The sequence below is a fragment of the Anomaloglossus baeobatrachus genome, chromosome 2 (assembly GCF_048569485.1).
Source record: "Anomaloglossus baeobatrachus isolate aAnoBae1 chromosome 2, aAnoBae1.hap1, whole genome shotgun sequence".
Classification (NCBI taxonomy): Eukaryota; Metazoa; Chordata; class Amphibia; order Anura; family Aromobatidae; genus Anomaloglossus; species Anomaloglossus baeobatrachus.
In genome coordinates, this window is record NC_134354.1 from 771,639,485 (window position 1) to 771,659,085 (window position 19,601).

The window sequence follows — 19,601 nt, forward strand, 5'->3', positions numbered from 1 at the left end:
ATTCACTATGGCGTCACCATCAGGAGTATCAAGGTTGAGAGCGGCTTCAGGATCAGAATCCTGATCAGCTACCTCCGCTTCATCATACAGAGAGTTCTCTCGTTGAGACCCTGAACATTGTGATGATGTCGAGGGGATATCATAGCGAGCTCGCTTAATCGATCTGGGGCTGCGGTCCGTGTCCGAGACCTCACCCTGGGATCCATGAGACACCCCGGGAGGACATTGCTGTTCCAACTGAGGGGGACCAGGGGGCAATGATTCCACAGTGCCCCTGGCTTGAGATGCCGGCCTGGACTGCAAGGCTTCTAATAACTTAGCCATAGTCTCAGAAAGTCTTTCAGTAAAAACTGCAAACTCCGTCCCTGTCACCTGGACAGTGTTAACAGGTGGTTCTCCCTGGGCCACCCTTAGCAGAGGCTCCGGCTGAGAAAATGCCACAGGGGCCGAGCATTGCACACAATGAGGGTCAGTGGAACCTGCCGGCAGTATAGCCGTACATGCTGCACAGGCAGCATAGTAAGTCTGTGCTTTGGCACCCTTGCTATTTGTGGGTGCCATGCTGTTGTCTTCTCTGAGCAATACAGGAGGGTATATAGACAAAAATCAACAGTGCACCATACAGTGTAAAGTATAGCCTATAATCATATAATCTATAAGTACACTTCTGCACTAGTGGGGCCAGCACCTAGGTGCTGCTTACCGCCCGCGCAATGCGGTTGTGTGGGCACCAGAAATCCTGCCTGGGTCTCCCTGAGCTTGTCTCTCCTCTCCAGCGTTAGCAGAGCTGAGAGGAATGGCTGCCAGCGTCCTGAGGAGAGGAGGGAGCCGTGGGCGTGACCCAGAAAAGTGCGGGAACTGGTGCCCCACTGTGCAGAGTGAGGGGGGTGGAGTATGCAAAGCATGCTCCAGCCCTCAGTGCTGCCGTCCTGTACAGCGTCCCGCCCTTCCCCTGACTAGCAGGGCTGGGGGCGGGAAGAAAACGAGACTAGGCCGCAAAAGCCGGGGACTCAAGTTATAAGCGCGGCCGCCGTATAAGCGCGGTCGGCGCGGAAGTCCCCGGCGCACTAACAGTCCCAGCCGCGCCGCAGTGATAACCATGGCAGCGGCGGTCAGCGCGGCAGTCCCCCTACACGAACACACTCAGCGACGCTGAAGTATGTAATGGCACAAACGCAGTCAGCGCTGCTGTCCCCGGTGCACTAGCACACCCAGCAATGCTGGAGTGTTGCTGTGCGCGGTCCCCACGGGGACACAGAGTACCTCAAAGTGGCAGGGCCATGACCCTGAACGATACTCGGCTCCTATCCAGCAGAGTCCTCAGGAGCTGTGGATGGAGCACGGTCTCCTGTGCCTGGAGACCGAAAGGATCCCACTTCACCCAGAGCCCTAATTGAGGGATGGGGAAGGAAATCAGCATGTGGGCTCCAGCCTCCGTACCCGCAATGGATACCTCAACCTTAACAACACCGCCGACAAGAGTGGGGTGAGAAGGGAGCATGCTGGGGGCCCCGTTATGGGCCCTCTTTTCTTCCATCCGACAGTCAGCAGCTGCTGCTGACTAAGCTGTGGAGCTATGCGTGCATGTCTGACCTCCTTCGCACAAAGCATAAAAACTGACGAGCCCGTGGCAGCACGGGGGGTGTATAGGCTGAAGGGGAGGGGCTTTACACTTTTAGTGTAATACTTTGTGTGGCCTCCGGAGGCATAGCTATACACCCAATTGTCTGGGTCTCCCAATAAGGAGCGACAAAGAAATAAAAGTTTTTAGAAACATACAAATCTATTGAAAATTATATATATAAAAAATTAAGGCGTAAAGGTCCATGATAGACCCCAGTTATCCTCCTGCTGTGAATATTGATTGGCGCCATCTTTTACAGTAGTCTCCACTACACGGATATTGATTAACCGCTGATCTCCAGTACCCGGCAAACAAAGCTGTTTAATCATTACATCTGGCTTCTCCAATACCTGGTTACAGCTGACCGGTGGAGGTGTTTGGCTCCGGACCCCCACCAATCCGGATTAGTCAATCTCAATGTAGTGGAGAGCTCCTTTCCCTTCTGCCAGTGTTTCCGTTTTTGAGCTCCTTCTCTCTGGTTACCTACCTCCATATAGGCCAGCTACTGTGGAGGGTTCAGTATGGAAATGGGAAGCATTAGGATAGACCTGAGGGCCGCAGAAAGAATCTGTCAACGAGAGAACAAAGTTAATAGGCCTGTATACACGACGAGCGTTTCGGCAATAGTGCAAAAATAGGAACATGGACATGTCGTCATACACTCGGGCGGCAGTGAGAAGCTACGTACTGGCCGATGTCATGGGGGGAAACGCACAGGGGTTTCGGTATTTTACGTAAAGTGAACCCAGATATGAGCAATGAAAAGTTCTATAACTTCCTAGCCTGAAAGGGTTTGTCCAAAATTAGGAAAAACAATCTAGGGGTTCACCACAGACATAACCAGGGGGTAATGGATAAAGACTTGAGGGTACTTTACCAATAAATATGTCATGGTTAGGAGTCTTAGCAGTGAAACTGGCCGGATCAGTGGTTTTAATGGGTAGATGGGCCCCATCGTTAGGTTTACTGAGGAAAGGGTTAAGGTTTGGGATGGACTCGTCGGCAGCTTCGGAAGTGAAAGGATCTGCGCGGCCCAGACACAGACGAGAGAGGTTAGAAGAAGCAGAGAGAACAGAAGGTTAGAAGAAAGGAGGAAAAACAGTGTTAGTAAGAGAGAAAGTCTATGACACTTCAAGGAGACCCCGACGTGCACCACAAATCCCAGCGGAAAAGGTCATCAGGATTGTCCTGGGGTCCGGAGCTGTGGTGGAGCAAGTGCGCCCCCTCCCTTCATTGTGTTTGGACCTGACAGATGAGTCCCGTAGACAATAAATGGAGGGGGGTATTGTCCATCCTTAACCAAAGCCCCCATTTACAACAGAGACCCTCACTCAAGATCAAAAGGACCCAAAGCGATTACTTAGGAAGGAGGCAACGTGCAGAGTTGGGACACATCTTTAACCCCTTACCGGTATGTCCTAAATCGGGGTGATCACCACCTGCTGCTGCGATGAGCCCACGGCGATCCCCTCACATCTCTGCTGATTTGTACAGCAGACATGTGTGCCTCGCAGGCGCAGGTGAATCCACGATCCACCTGCGCCTATTAATCCCTTGAGTCATGCTGTCAAAATGTGACAGCTCGATTTAAATGCCCTCAGTGGGTAACACGCACTTACCCGCTGCCATCGGAGGCCCTGTGACGAGATCATGGGGATCCGATGGTTGCCATGGTAGCACAGGGTCTTGTGATGCCTCATGTAGCTAGCATGACTCACTTCCTGTTAGAGCCGACAGAGCAGCAGCTATAACAGAAGACGAGCATTTCTCCTGGTCTGAGCTGTGCAGCTCTGATCTACAGAAATGAATCAGCAATCAGACTGCTGATCTTTGTAGACCCCTAGGGAAACTAGTAAAATAAAAAAATAAAAAAAAGTAACAAAATGTACAAATTAAAAACCTAATTAGTTGAAATCCCCCCGTCATTGAAAATTAAAGGGTTAAAATAATAATAAAAAACCCCCCACACATTTGGTATCGCCGCGTTCAGAAATACCCAATCAAAATATATCAAACTGATCGGTAAAAAGAATTAGCAGCAAAAAAAATTCCAAACACTAAAAACACCAAAAAAGGTTGTCGCAAATTTTGCGCAAAATGCAATAACAGGCGATCAAAACGTAGCATCTGCACAAAAATAGTACCGTTAAAAATGTCAGCTTGAGACGCAAAAAATAAGTCATCACCGAGTCCCAGATCCCAAAAAATGAGAAAGCTACTGGTTGCGGAAAACGGCGCAAAAAGTGCGCCACTGTTTTTGGGAAAACTTCTGAATTTTTTTTTTTTTTAACTCCTCAGATAAGAGTAAACCTATACATGCTTGGTGTCTACGAACTCGTACCGACCTGACGCATCACACCGAAACGTTAGTTTTGCCATATAGTGAACCCAGTGAATAAAATACCTCAAAAACAATAGTGCTATCGCACTTTTTCTGCCATTTTTCTGCACTTGGAATTTTTTTTGCCGTTTTCCAGTACACTATATGGTAAAACTGATTGTTTAATTTAAAAGTACAGCTTGTTTTGCAAAAAACGAGCCCTCATGACCATATTGACTGAAAAGAAGGGAATTTTGTTACTTACCGTAAATTCCTTTTCTTCTAGCTCCAATTGGGAGACCCAGACAATTGGGTGTATAGCTATTGCCTCCGGAGGCCACACAAAGTACTACACTTAAAAGTGTAAGGCCCCTCCCCTTCTGGCTATACACCCCCCGTGGGATCACGGGCTGATCAGTTTTAGTGCAAAAGCAAGAAGGAGGAAAGCCAATAACTGGTTTAAAAACCAAATCAATCCGAAGAAACATCGGAGAACTGAAACCATTCCACATGAACAACATGTGTACCCGAAAACCCCAAAAAAACCCTAATAAAAACAGGGCGGGTGCTGGGTCTCCCAATTGGAGCTAGAAGAAAAGGAATTTACGGTAAGTAACAAAATTCCCTTCTTCTTTGTCGCTCCTAATTGGGAGACCCAGACAATTGGGACGTCCAAAAGCAGTCCCTGGGTGGGTAAAAGACTACCTCGTGATAGGGCCGTCAAACAGCCCTTTCCTACAGGCGGGCAATCGGCGCTTGGAGGACTTGTCTACCTAGGCTGGCTTCTGCCGAAGCGTAGGTATGCACCTGATAATGCCTGGTAAAAATGTGTAAACTTGACCAGGTAGGTGCCTGGCACACCTGCTGAGCCGTATCCTGGTGCCGTAATGCCCAGGACGCACCCACGGCTCTGGTAGAATGGGCCTTCAGCCCTGAGGGAACCGGGAGCCCAGCAGAACGGTAGGTTTCAAGAATTGGTTCCTTGATCCACCGAGTCAGGGTGGATTTGGAAGCTTGCGACCTTTTACGCTGACCAGCGACAAAGACCAAGAGTGCATCCGAGCGGCGCAGGGGCGCCGTGCGGGAAAAGTAGATCCTGAGTGCTCTCGCCAGATCCAATAGATGCATTTTTCAAATTGATGGACTGGATGAGGACACCAAGAAGGTAAGGTGATATCTTGATTGAGATGAAAGTGGGATACCACCTTAGGGAGAAATTCCAGAAGTGGACGCCGAACTACCTTGTCCTGGTGAACGACCAGGAAGGAGATTTGCATGACAGCGCTGCTAGCTCGGACACTCTCCGAAGAGACGTGACCGATACTAGAAAGGCCACTTTCTGTGAAAGACGAGAAGGGAAACATCCCTCATAGGTCCGAAAGGCGGCTTCTGGAGAGCAACTAGAACCTTGTTCAGATCCCAGGGCTCCAACGGCCGCTTGTAAGGGGGAACGATATGACAAACCCTCTGCAGGAACGTGCGCACCTGAGGAAGCTGTGCTAGGCGTTTCTGAACCAATACAGATAGCGCTGAGACTTGTCCTTTAAGGGAGCTGAGCGACAAACCTTTTTTCCAACCCAGATTGCAGGAAGGAAAGAAAATAGGCGCTTCAAATGGCTAGGGAGAAACTCCCTGAGCAGAGCACCAAGAGAAGAAAATCTTCGACGTCCTGTGGTAGACCTTGGCGGACGTTGGTTTTCTAGCCTGTCTCATGGTGGCAACCACTTTCTGAGATAATCCTGAAGACTCTAGGATCCAGGACTCAATGGCCACCCCGTTAGGCTCAGGGCCGGAGAATTCAGATGGAAAAATGGCCCTTGAGACCGGAAGTCTGATCGGTCTGGTAGTGCCCACGGTTGGCCTACCGTGAGTCCGGGTACCCCGACCTCCTCGGCCAATCTGGAACGACGAGGATGGCGAGACGGCAGTCGGACTTGATCTTGCGCAGCCCTCTGGACAACAATGCCAGCAATGGGAACACACAAGGTAGCCGGTACTGCGACCAATTTGAACCAAGGCGTCCGTCGCCAGAGGTCGATGATCGTAGGACCGTGCCCTGAGGCCGGCACCTTGTTGTTGTGCCTTGACGCCATTAGGTCGACGTCCGGCATCCCTCAGCTGCGATAGATCTCCAGAGACCCGTCCGGGTGAAGAGACCATTCCTCTGCGTCCATACCCTGGCGACTGAGGAAGTCTGCTTCCCAGCTTCCCACGCCTGGGATGTGAACTGCGGATATGGTGGATGCCGTGTCTTCCTCCCACGTAAGAATCCGCCGGACTTGCTGGAAGGCTTGCCGGCTGCGTGTTCTTCCTGGTGGTTGATGTATGCCACCGCTGTGGAGTTGTCCGACTGAATTCGGATCTGCTAGCTTTCCAGCCACTGCTGGAAGTCTTGTAGGGCAAGATACACTGCTCTGATTTCCAGAACATTGATCTGAAGGGTGGACTCTTGCTGAGTCCACGTACCTTGAGCCCTGTGGTGGAGAAAAACTGCTCCCCACCCTGATAGACTCGCGTCTGTCGTAACTACCGCCCAGGATGAGGGTAGGAAGGACCTTTCTTTTGACCATGAGGTGGGGGAAGCCACCACTGTAGAGATTCCTTGGCCGCCTGAGAAATGGAGACGTCTCTGTCGAAGGACGTCGACTTCCCGTCCCATTGGCGGAGAATGTCCCATTGTAGTGGACGCAGATGAAACTGCGCGAACGGGACTGCCTCCATGTTTGCTATCATCTTACATGGGAAGTGCATGAGGCGTCTCAATGTGTGCGACTGGCATTAAAGGAGAGATTGCAACCCTGACTGTAGTGAACGCTGTTTGTCTAGCGGAAGCTTCACTATCGCTGAGAGAGTATGAAACTCCATGCGTAGATATGTTAGCGATTGGGTCGGGGTCGGATCTGACTTTGGAAAGTTGATGATCTACCCGAAACTCTGGAGCGTCTCCAGCACAACGTTCAGGGCGTGGTGGCATGCCTCTTGAGAGGGTGCCTTGACAAGTAGATCGCCCAAAAACGGGATCACGGAGTGACCTTGATAGTGCAGGACTGCTACTACTGCTGCCATGACCTTGGCGAAGACCCTTGGGGCTGTTGCCAGCCGGAAGGTAGAGCTACGAACTGAAGGTGTACGTCTCCTATAACGAAGCGTAGAAACGCTGATGCTCTGGATCAATCAGCACGTGGGGATAAGCGTCCTTGATGTCTGATGAAGCTATGAGACATTGAGGCGACAACGGAGCGGAGGGATTCTATCCGGAACCGCCTGGTTATCACGTGCTTGTTGAGCAGGTTTAGGTCCAGAACGGGACAGAAAGACCCGTCCTTTTTTGGCACCACCAATAGATTGGAGTAAAAACCGTGACCTTGCTCCTGAAGAGGAACGGAGGTCACCACTCCTTCTGCCTTTAGCGTGCACACCGCTTGCGGAAGAGAATCGGCTCGGTCGGGAGGTGGCGAAGTTCTGAAGAATCGAGTTGGAGGACGAGACTGAACTCTATCCTGTATCCGTGAGACAGAATGTCTCTCACCCAACGGTCTTTGACCTGTGGCAGCCCAAAGTCGCCAAAGCGGGAGAGCCTGCCACCGACCGAGGATGGGGAGAGAGGAGGCAGAAAGTCATGAGGAAGCCGCCTTGGAAGCGGGTCTTCCGGCTGTCTGTTTTGGGCGTGACTGAGCCCGCCAAGAATCTGAGCTCCTCTGATCCCTTTGAGTCCTTTTGGACGAGGAGAATTGGGACCTGCCCGAACCTCGAAAGGACCGAAACCCCGACTGTCTGTTCCACTGTTGGGGTTTGTGTTGTCTGGGCTGAGGTAAGGATGAATCCTTACTGTTTAAAGATTTCATCCAAACGCTCACCAAACAGTCGGTTACCAGAAAAAGGCAAATTGGTTAAGCACTTTTTTGGAAGCAGAATCTGCCTTCCATTCACTTAACGACCAAGCTCTACGTAAAAACGCGGAGTTAGCGGACGCCACTACCGTACGGCTTGTAGAGTCTAGTACAGCATTAATCGCGTAAGACGCAAATGCAGACATTTGAGAGGTTAAGGATGCCACCTGTGGAACAGATGTACGTGTGACCGTGTCAATCTGTGTAAGACAAGCTGAAATAGCTTGGAGTGCCCCTACGGCTGCGAAGGCTGGAGCCAACGGCGTGTCGTAGTCTCCTAGATGGATTCCGACCAGAGATCCATCCGTCTGTCAGTGGCATCTTTAAGAGCAGCTCCATCTTGCACTGCAACTATGGATCTAGCCGCAAGCCTGGAGATTGGAGGGTGCCCCTTGGGACACCGGGTCCTTTGGAGAAGCACTTATCTGGATAAGCGTGGTGTTTCTGGACTGCCTCTCTAAAGTCAGAGTGGTCCAGAAAAGTTTACGCTTGGAATACCTGAAATGGAATTTCTCCTGCTGTGAAGCTGACTCCTCCACTGGAGGAGCTGGGGGAGAAATATCCAACATTTTATTGATGGACGCTATAAGATCATTCACTATGGCGTCACTATCAGGTATATCGAGATTGAGAGCGGTCTCAGGGTCAGGATTCTGAGCAGCTACTTCCGCCTCATCACACCGAGAGTCCCCCTGCTGGGATCCTCCAGTGTGATGAAGTCGATGGCCGCTCATAGTGAGCTCGCTTAGGCCGTCTGGGACTGTCGTCCGTGTCAGAGCCGTCACTCTGGGGTGCCCGTGGCACTCCCGGAGCTCGCAGTTGTTCCAACTGAGGGGGACCAGGGAGCGATGATTCAACAGTGCCCATGGTCTGAGAGACGTGTCTGGACTGCCAGGCTTCTAGTATCATAGCCATAGTCTCAGAAAATCTGTCAGTAAATACTGCAGACTCCGTCCCCGTCACCTGGACCATTATCAGAGACTCCGGCTGAGTTGAATACAATGGGGGTCTATGTAACTTGCCAGCCGTATAGCCGTACATGCTGTACAGGCTGCATAGAAAACATGTGCTTCTGCACCCCTGTTTTACACCGACAATATGCTGTAATCTCCTCCGAACAAATCAAGGAGGGTATATACAAAAGTGCGATGCAAAGTATGGCGTATAAGCATATATATATATGTGCACTTCGGCACTAGTGGAGTCAGCACTACAGGTGCTGCATAACGCCTGCTCACAGCGGTTATGTGACTATCCGAATCCCTGCCAGGGTCCTCCCAAACTTGTCTGTTTTCTTGCTACAGAAAAAAAAACTGACATGAATGGCTGCCGGCGTCCTGTGTAGAGGAGGAGGCCGTGGGCGTGCCTGAGAAAGTGCGGGAATCCGGTTTCACAGTGCAGACAGTGAGAGAGGTGGAGTATGCAAAACATACCCCAGCTCTCAGCGCTGCCGTGCTGTGCAGCGTCACGCCCCCACCCTGACTGGCAGGCCTGTGGGCGGTAACGAAGTGAGACTAGGCCGCACAAGCCGGGGACTCGAGTGATAAGCGCGGCCGGCATATAAGCCCTGGTCGGCGCGGAAGTCCCCGGCGCACCACAAGTCCCAGCCGCGCCTGAATAAAAATGGCAGCGGCGGTTAGCGCGGTAGTCCCCCAATACTCTAACACACCCAGCTACGCTGTGGTGTGCGATGGCACTAATGCGGGCAGCGCCGCTGGCGCACTAACAGACCCAGCAGTGCTGCCGTGTGTCTGCGCGCGGTCCACACGGGGACACCGAGTACCTCAACGTAGCAGGGCCATGTCCCTGAAGAAACTCCGCTCCATGTCCAGCCGATTCACAGGAGCTGTGGATGGAGCACGGCCTCAGTGCCTGGAGACCGGTAAAATCCCACTTCACCCAGAGCCCCAAGGGGGATGGGGAAGGAAGCAGCATGTGGGCTCCAGCCTCCGTACCCGCAATGGGTACCTCAACCTTAACAAACACCGCCGACACAAAGTGGGGTGAGAAGGGAGCATGCTGGGGGCCTAGTATGGGCCCTCTTTTCTTCCATCCGACATAGTCAGCAGCTGCTGCTGACTAAACAGTGGAGCTATGCGTGCATGTCTGACCTCCTTCGCACAAAGCTTGAAAACTGATCAGCCCGTGATCCCACGGGGGGTGTATAGCCAGAAGGGGAGGGGCCTTACACTTTTAAGTGTAATACTTTGTGTGGCCTCCGGAGGCAATAGCTATACACCCAATTGTCTGGGTCTCCCAATTAGGAGCGACAAAGAAATAAAAAAAAAAATTACGTCTTTCGGAAGAATGGTGAAAAAAAACTAAAGCGAAAAATTGGCTGGTCGTGAAGGGGTTAAAGTACAAAAAAGCCCTCATGGCAATATTGACAGAAAAATAAAAAGGTCCGGCTGAAGAAGGGGAGAAAAAAAAAAAAAAACGCCCAGGGGTGAAGGGGTTAAAAGTCAGAAGAGGTTCAAAGTTTTAACCTTTGCAATTTTAGTCCATTTTTCCTTAATTTTGAGCAACAACAAAACCATCTCATCCCTATTGAGAGGCGACTGGGGGGGTCTGGTGGTGGTCAGCCGCTATTGTGCACTGGTACTTTCCTAATGCACGATATCCGCCGATCACACACAGCAAAAGAGAGGAAGAAGAAGGGGAGGGGGAAGAGGAAGAAGAAGGGAAAAGGAGGAAGATGAGGAAGGGAAGGGGAAGAGGAGGAAGAGGAAGAAGGGAAGGGGAAAAGGAGGAAGAGGAGGAAGAGGAAGAAGGGAAGGGGAAAAGGAGGAAGAGGAGGAAGAGGAAGAAGGGAAGGGGGAAGAGGAAGAAGGGAAGGGGGAAGAGGAAGAAGGGAAGGGGGAAGAGGAAGAAGGGAAGGGGGAAGAGGAAGAAGGGAAGGGGGAAGAGGAAGAAGGGAAGGGGGAAGAGGAAGAGGAGGAAGGGGGAAGAGGAAGAAGGGAAGGGGGAAGAGGAAGAGGAGGAAGGGGGAAGAGGAAGAGGAGGAAGGGGGAAGAGGAAGAAGGGAAGGGGAAGGGGAAGAGGAAGAAGGGAAGAGGGAAGAGGAAGGGAAGGGGAAGAGGAAGAAGGGAAGAGGGAAGAGGAAGGGGGAAGGGGAAGAGGAAGAAGGGAAGGGGAAGAGGAAGAAGGGAAGGGGAAGAGGAAGAAGGGAAGGGGAAGAGGAAGAAGGGAAGGGGAAGAGGAAGAAGGGAAGGGGAAGAGGAAGAAGGGAAGGGGAAGAGGAAGGGAAGAGGAAGAAGGGAAGGGGAAGAGGAAGGGAAGAGGAAGAAGGGAAGGGGAAGAGGAAGAAGGGAAGGGGAAGAGGAAGAAGGGAAGAGGAAGAAGGGAAGGGGAAGAGGAAGAAGGGAAGGGGAAGAGGAAGAAGGGAAGGGGAAGAAGGGAAGGGGGAAGAGGAAGAAGGGAAGGGGGAAGAGGAAGAAGGGAAGGGGGAAGAGGAAGAAGGGAAGGGGGAAGAGGAAGAAGGGAAGGGGGAAGAGGAAGAAGGGAAGGGGGAAGAGGAAGAAGGGAAGGGGGAAGAGGAAGAAGGGAAGGGGGAAGAGGAAGAAGGGAAGAGGGGGAAGAGGAAGAAGGGAAGAGGGGGAAGAGGAAGAAGGGAAGAGGAGGAGGAGGAAGAAGGGAAGAGGAGGAGGAGGAAGAAGAAGGGAAGAGGAGGAGGAGGAAGAAGGGAAGAGGAGGAGGAGGAAGAAGGGAAGAGGAGGAGGAGGAAGAAGGGAAGAGGAGGAGGAGGAAGAAGGGAAGAGGATGAGGAGGAAGAAGGGAAGAGGAGGAGGAGGAAGAAGGGAAGAGGAGGAGGAGGAAGAAGGGAAGAGGAGGAGGAGGAAGAAGGGAAGAGGAGGAGGAGGAAGAAGGGAAGAGGAGGAGGAGGAGGAAGGGAAGAGGAGGGGAAGAAGAAGGGAAGAGGAAGAAGAAGGGAAGAGGAAGAAGAAGGGAAGAGGAAGAAGAAGGGAAGAGGAAGAAGAAGGGAAGAGGAAGAAGAAGAAGGGAAGAGGAAGAAGAAGAAGGAAAGAGGAAGAAGAAGAAGGAAAGAGGAAGAAGAAGAAGGGAAGAGGAAGAAGAAGAAGGGAAGAGGAAGAAGAAGAAGAAGAAGGGAAGAGGAAGAAGAAGAAGAAGGGAAGAGGAAGAAGAAGAAGGGAAGAGGAAGAAGAAGAAGGAAAGAGGAAGAAGAAGAAGGAAAGAGGAAGAAGAAGAAGGGAAGAGGAAGAAGAAGAAGGGAAGAGGAAGAAGAAGAAGAAGGGAAGAGGGGAAGGAGGAAGAGGAGGAAGAGGAATACCCCTTTAAAATCCACCATACTCATGTGCTTCCCATTAGCAGTAATGTAAAGTGCAAAACGAGTGTTACCAGCGTGTTACAATATCCTCCGCACTTCCCACCCAAATTATACAGTGAATTTGTGCTATAAGATGCAGAAAAGCCGACCTGATGCCCGGGGGCACGTCATGATTTCGCTAAACCTGACAGGCTTAGGATAACACCCCGGCGCGCTCCTTACCTCCCCACGTATTTGCTACTGGTGGCACGGTGCTCAGCGGATGAACAGCTGGCTGGAAACTTGGCTGCATGTCAAGCAAGTCATTTGGCAGCTTGGAACTGCTGAGAGGAAAAAGTACAAGCAACGGTTATGTCTGTGCCATTAGACGCAGCCCACATATATATCGTCTACAGCGGCGGAGAGGCACGGGCGTCTGCATCATCAGATCATCACTTACCGGTAATGAACCCCACAACCAAAGTCACTGAGGAGACGTGTACGTACGGGGGGGTGCGTTTGTGTGTGTATACACACGTATGTATGTACGTACGTACATACACACACACTGACTCATTGTGGCCACTTCAGAACTCTCCAGCACTTTTTTTCCATCCATTTCTGGGGTCTCTTGAAGTGTTTGGGGTCAGTGTCCTGCTGGAAGACCCCTGATCTAGGATGCAACCCCAGCTCGCTCACACTACATTGCCACCCAAAATCCTCTGGTAATCTTCAGAGGCAGCAAAACAACCCCAGAACATCTGACTTCCACCATGTGAGACTGTAGGTGCTGTGCTCTTTTCTTTGTAGGCCTCATTGCATTTTCGGTAAATAGTAGAATGATGTTCTTTACCAAAAAGCTCTATCTTTGTCTCATCTTTCCACACGACGCTTTCCCAGAAGGATTTGGGTTACTCATGTACATCTTGTCAAACTGCAGTCTAGCATTTTAAATCTCTGTCATCAGTTGGGTCATACTGGGTCTCCTCCACAGCGTTTCACTTCATTCACATGTGGCTGGATAGTTTGCGCCGACACTGATGCCCTTTAGCCTGCAGGACAGCTTGAATTTCTTTGGAAGTTGATTGGGGCTTATCCACCATCCGGACTATTGTGCGTTACAACCTCTCACCAATTTTTTTTCTGCCGTCCACATCCAGTGAGATCAGCTACAGTGCCATGGGTTGTAATCTTCTTGATTATGTTGCGCACCATGGACAAAGGAACATCAAGATCTCTTAAGATGGACATGTAACCTTGACATTGTTGATATTTTTCAACTATTTTGGTTCTCAAGTCCTCAGCTCTTCTCTTTCTGTTCTCCATGCTTAATGTGGCACACAATGCAAAGATCAATCAACTTCTCCCCTTTTTATCTGGTTTCAGGTGTGATTTTCATATTGCCCACACCTGTTACTTGCCACAGGTGAGTTGAAACGAGCATCACATGCTTGAAACAATTTTACAAAAGCGTCAACAATTTTGTCCGGCCCATTTTTGGGGATTTTGTGTCCAATTTCTCTTTTTTTTTTTGTGTCTGTTCTTCCAATAAAAACACAAAGGAAATAAATATGTATATAACAAAACGTGTGATTGCAATATATTTCTGGGAGAAATACTTCATTTTCTGGAACAATTTCAAGGATGAAAACACTTTCGGCCATGACTGTATATGTGTGCCCACCTGCTCCCGAGTAAGCATGTTGCATTTGTTGTACTGGAGAGTGTAATCCTTTATATATCGCTCTTTATCAGTGAACTTTAGCAAGAAGAGGAAGTCAACAGGCAAATTATGGATGAGCGAAAGATACAAAGGTCACATAAATGATGCACAACACTCGTAAGTAACAAGGCTTGTGTGACTGAAATGTTAAAGTATTGATCGCATCTTGCCTAGCAGAAAGAGTCGCAGGACAGGACCCTGGTGTGACGTTTACATCAGTATTCCATGGCCGTGCAAAGGTCCTCGTGCCATAGAGGACCGTAATCGGAACACCCCTTTAAGATGAGATCATATAAAACCATGCAAAACTTAAAAAAACGGGGAGTAAGAAACCGAATATGAGCACACACCTGTTTAATGAAGTGGGTGTTGAGAAGAGGTCGATGGCAGCCGTCGTGTTAATACTGCCGGCCGATGACGAGACGGGGGAGGAGGCGGTGGTGGAAGCGTTGTGAGGCTTTTTGGAGAGCTCCTTAAGACGCTGTTCCTTGAGAAAATCGAAAAGTAAGTCATAAAGGGGAAATGGGCTCAAGAATAAAAAAAAAAATAGCAACAATAGATTAGATCCTGCAGATGACGAGGGGCAACAAGAGATGAGATCCTGCAGATGACGAGGGGCAACAAGAGATGACGAGGGGTGTCTCTTGCACAGAGGGGTACATTACCTTTAATGCTTTTAACCGGGCCTGCTCCTCCTCCAGAGCCGCCTGCTTTTCCCTTTCGTCCACCCTGGTGAGAGACAGACCTGTGCTTGCGAGTGAGGAAACCGCGTTGGAAAGAGTCGTTGCCCTGCGAGAAAGGAGACGGATCATTTCTTAATAGGGAACAGACAGTGAAAATCCTGGAGTGATACAAGGGCGGTAAACAGTTAATGTGATCTCCGTCCTGGAGAATCAATACCCGCACTAATCCGGTAGATTAAAACAAATGGCAGCAGACGCGCCCTGTACACAAAGGAGAGCACAAGTACGGCTCACAGATACACACAGAAAACATCCAGATTTAATGGCGCCTCATCCTTACACAGACACCCAAGTGCTAAACATTTCCAGGACTGTAAGGTGGGGCCCAGGGGCGGGCCCGGCGAGGTGGGGCCGAGGGGCGGGCCCGGCGAGGTGGGGCCCAGGGGCGGGCCCGGCGAGGTGGGGCCCAGGGGCGGGCCAGGCAAGGAGGAGCCCAGGGGCGGGCCAGGCAAGGAGGAGCCCAGGGGCGGGCCAGGCAAGGAGGAGCCCAGGGGCGGGCCCGGCGAGGTGGGGCCCAGGGGCGGGCCAGGCAAGGAGGAGCCCAGGGGCGGGCCAGGCAAGGAGGAGCCCAGGGGCGGGCCAGGCAAGGAGGAGCCCAGGGGCGGGCCAGGCAAGGAGGAGCCCAGGGGCGGGCCCGGCAAGGAGGAGCCCAGGGGCGGGCCCGGCAAGGAGGAGCCCAGGGGCGGGCCCGGCAAGGAGGAGCCCAGGGGCGGGCCCGGCAAGGAGGAGCCCAGGGGCGGGCCCGGCAAGGAGGAGCCCAGGGGCGGGCCCGGCAAGGAGGAGCCCAGGGGCGGGCCCGGCAAGGAGGAGCCCAGGGGCGGGCCCGGCAAGGAGGAGCCCAGGGGCGGGCCCGGCAAGGAGGAGCCCAGGGGCGGGCCCGGCAAGGAGGAGCCCAGGGGCGGGCCCGGCAAGGAGGAGCCCAGGGGCGGGCCCGGCAAGGAGGAGCCCAGGGGCGGGCCCGGCAAGGAGGAGCCCAGGGGCGGGCCCGGCAAGGAGGAGCCCAGGGGCGGGCCCGGCAAGGAGGAGCCCAGGGGCGGGCCCGGCAAGGAGGAGCCCAGGGGCGGGCCCGGCAAGGAGGAGCCCAGGGGCGGGCCCGGCAAGGAGGAGCCCAGGGGCGGGCCCGGCAAGGAGGAGCCCAGGGGCGGGCCCGGCAAGGAGGAGCCCAGGGGCGGGCCCGGCAAGGAGGAGCCCAGGGGCGGGCCCGGCAAGGAGGAGCCCAGGGGCGGGCCCGGCAAGGAGGAGCCCAGGGGCGGGCCCGGCAAGGAGGAGCCCAGGGGCGGGCCCGGCAAGGAGGAGCCCAGGGGCGGGCCCGGCAAGGAGGAGCCCAGGGGCGGGCCCGGCAAGGAGGAGCCCAGGGGCGGGCCCGGCAAGGAGGAGCCCAGGGGCGGGCCCGGCAAGGAGGAGCCCAGGGGCGGGCCCGGCAAGGAGGAGCCCAGGGGCGGGCCCGGCAAGGAGGAGCCCAGGGGCGGGCCCGGCAAGGAGGAGCCCAGGGGCGGGCCCGGCAAGGAGGAGCCCAGGGGCGGGCCCGGCAAGGAGGAGCCCAGGGGCGGGCCCGGCAAGGAGGAGCCTATGGATATGTCCTATGACAGCCAATGTGTATATTATGGGACTCTGCAGCAGTTGACGTGTGTATTATTAGGGCAAGGTACTTATTCTGGGATTCAGCAGCATGTGTGGTATATATTATTGAGGTTCTGCAGCAGCTAAGGCTGGTTTCACACTACGTTTATTTAACATGCGTCAGGAACGTTTTTTTGCTGCAAAAGCGGATCCTGCTTTTACAGCAAAAAACGCATGCAAACGCATCTGTTATTTTGCAGGATCCTGTCACTGGATGTTTAGGGGCGGGCATTGGAGTCATGTGATCGGGAGTGAGGGGAACTAGACTGGGAGCCGGCTTCTGACAGCTGCAGACGCTCGTAACCAAGGTAAACATCGGGATTGGATACCCGATATTTATCTTGGTTACGAGTGTCTGCAGCTGCTAGGAGCAGGGCTGCCTGCACACGTAACCAACGTAAACATCGGGTAACTAAGAGAAGTGGTTACCCGATATTTACCTTGGTTACGAGTGTCCGCAGCTCTCAGGTGGGAGAGAGAGGGAGGGGAGGAAGGGGGAAAGACAGGATAGAGAGAGAGGGGGAGGGAGGAGGAGAGAGAGACAGATCACGCGAGACTGGTTCTGTGCATGCTCAGTAGAGCAAGCAGGATCCTGTTTATCAGCACGCCAGCGTTCACCTGCTGTTTAGTCAGGATCCGGTGACATGCAGTATTTGGACGCAGCTCAAAAACGCTACAAGTAGCGTTTTTGAAAGATGTTAAAAAACTGCAAGTCGCTGGATAATCACTATAACGCACGCAAACGCAGGTGAACGCATGTTAACGCGAGTCCATTGCAAATGCATTGAAGTGAAAACGCATTTGCACTGGATCCGTTTTTCCGCTAAAAAAACGTTATGGACGGATGTTAAATAAACGTAGTGTGAAACCAGCCTAAGATACAGACCGGTTTAGTACATATTGTTAGAAGTGGTAGCACCACGTTGTCAGTGCCCAATAACTTTTGATAGGGGTAATAATAGTGATCACGTAGTGCCGCTCAGATCTGCATTATCTTTGGTTCTCAATTACTGCATGTGAGGACAAGAAACCAGCGGCGGGGCAGTGACCGTCCGGAGAAATCACACGTGAAGCATGGGCTAGTCGGGATTATGCCCACAGGCCGCTCTCTACCTGCTCGCTGCCGTTGAATCTTTGATTTTCTTCCCTTCCAGCGAGGCTAAGTGTTGTTCCAGGGCATCGAGGAGACTGCTTGGAGCCTGTGAAGATAAAACGTCCAAGTCAGAAGAACATCCGGCAGCGAGACGTCCACAGCCAACCGCACATTTATTCAGCATTATTATAACAAACCGCGCTGGTGGAGGCGGCTGGCATAGATATTCTGCAACAGATTCTAATGGCGGCAGCTAAATAGGAAAACTCAGCCCATAGCAAACAAGAAAGTCATCCATGGTTTCCGCTCAGAGCTGAAGTCATTTTTGGTAGCGGCTTGTCTGAAACCTAAGAGTTAAATTTCAGTTGAGACATGATGAAGCCATATTGAAAAGTCTTCATCTTTCCAGCTTCCCAATAAGAATTTATGGACAGAATCAGTCTCCTTCCCCTTCTGGCAGCTGACCCCTTTAATGAAACGACAGTTGCAATGAAGGCAGCCTCCATAACCGAGCCTAGAGACTGCTCATCAGCACATGATACTGCTGCCTGCTTCAGCCGTTGATTATAGGCCCAGGATTTATGGGGAGAGCCAGTGACGTGTGCGGGGAGCCGGCGGCTGCGGCTCGGGGAGATCTCTGCAGCTGGAGACCAGACATCTGGATGGAGGAAACCTGGGACATTCCTTAGAGAGTGTGCACTAAATGCCACGATGATAAAAATTCCCCGGACACATTCCTCTGGCCGTGATGGGAGCGGATTGCAGTAACCAGTGCGTGCGCTGCTGGGTGATCTGGACTAGTTCATTCTCCCATGAACGTGGCTGCACACCGCCCGTGCCATTCCCAATAACCCACAGAATTACACATATCAGAGGTGGAGAGTTCACGTATGAGACAATGAGGTACGGAAAACCCCAGCCAGCGCGGCCGTCACTGTGGAGTTCCCCCGAATCTCCAGGAGACGGTCACAACAAGAACTGCCTGGTTTCTAACTTTTTAAATGACGAACACAGACTGCTCCTGATCCAACTCCAGACATGTGGTGTGTACACCAGCCATACATGAATGGATATTGCCAAGGAAGGATTGGGCATGCTGGATTTCAACATGTCCAATCCATTGTCCTCAAGGGGTTCTTGTAGCTTATTTTCCCCTTGCTACCGTATACGTATGCTCGGCTAAGTGAAGTGCGCATGTACGTGGGGGAGTTGGGGGAAATAACTGACCACTGACTGAGGCAGAGACATTCCTGCCCCCCTCACACAGTGTCATATACTCTGCAGTTTACATGTCAAAATAGCTTCCCTTACCTGAGACAGATCGGGTATATCTCCCCTGTCAATCCCGACTTGCTATAAAAAGGAGAAAAAAAAATGAAAAATTAAAGTCATCCTGTTCAGTTTCCATAACATACAGAGGAGGAAGACAGAAGGGAAAAAACAGCACCAAACCCCCCACAGTCCCCATGACATCTATAGTGTTGCTGAAATGTAATGAATAGCACCTCTACTGTAAATGAATGCCTTCAAAACCTATATAAATTCCAAATGACTTCTCTGCCAATTAACCTCTACGGGTAGCTTATTTTTAGGGGACAGAGTTTAAAATCGCCTGCAAAGATGGACTACAATACAAAAATGTCATCTGCCAGCAGCCACCACTAGGGGGAGCTCACAGTACAGTCTATGTACAGTATAGTCACACAGCTCCCTCTAGTGGTGCAGAAAACTGCCCCTGAACGTTCAGACGACCTGATGTGATAGACAACCTTCTGTGTGCATTACAGTCATTTTTCCAATAGTCCATGATAAGTTTACTATAAGAAAATAAGAAACAGTTTGTGTATACATGAGACAGGAAGCCAGAGCTGCGCTCACAGTGCAGGAGGGGTCCCGGACCAGCGCTGAAAATGGGAGATGGCCAGCCGTGACCGCTGGAGTGTTTTCATGCCCACGCTGTACACACATTATTGGTAGCTAAAAAAACACGCAATGTATTTATACATCAAGATCCTTTCCGGAGCAGATCCGCACTTACCTCTGCTACTTTTAAGAACTCGGAGATTCTAGTCATTCTAGTGAGAAACTTCTTATAAATGTCCAGTCCGTCCTTACACTGGTTCTTTTTCATGTCAAAATATTTTTCTAAAAGGGAAACCGATATATTCCAAAATTTACACACAAGATCAGTAATATATGTACACAGTGGCTGCACCAGCAGAGTAGTGAGTGCAGCTCTGGAGTATAATACAGGAGGTAACTCAGGATCAGTACAGGATCAGTAATGTAATGTACACAGTGACTGCACCAGCAGAATAGTGAGT

General features: G+C 51.8%; 1 protein-coding gene across 9 annotated transcripts in view; it reads right to left on the reverse strand.

The window, feature by feature from the left end:
- The window catches only part of PICALM (phosphatidylinositol binding clathrin assembly protein), a 141,266-nt gene that overhangs the window by 73,143 nt on the left and 48,522 nt on the right, over positions 1-19,601 (reverse strand). For 3 of the 9 annotated variants that reach the window (XM_075337548.1, XM_075337549.1, XM_075337544.1), the window contains exons 7-14: positions 19,316-19,422; positions 18,589-18,630; positions 17,298-17,383; positions 14,487-14,610; positions 14,172-14,308; positions 12,342-12,442; positions 2,502-2,648; positions 2,112-2,192 (exon numbers count right to left, since the gene is read on the reverse strand). In XM_075337548.1, coding sequence (XP_075193663.1) covers positions 2,112-2,192; positions 2,502-2,648; positions 12,342-12,442; positions 14,172-14,308; positions 14,487-14,610; positions 17,298-17,383; positions 18,589-18,630; positions 19,316-19,422 — 825 coding nt within the window. The remainder of the gene's footprint in view (positions 1-2,111; positions 2,193-2,501; positions 2,649-12,341; positions 12,443-14,171; positions 14,309-14,486; positions 14,611-17,297; positions 17,384-18,588; positions 18,631-19,315; positions 19,423-19,601) is intronic. The other 6 variants (XM_075337552.1, XM_075337547.1, XM_075337551.1 and 3 more) reach the window with 4 other exon arrangements.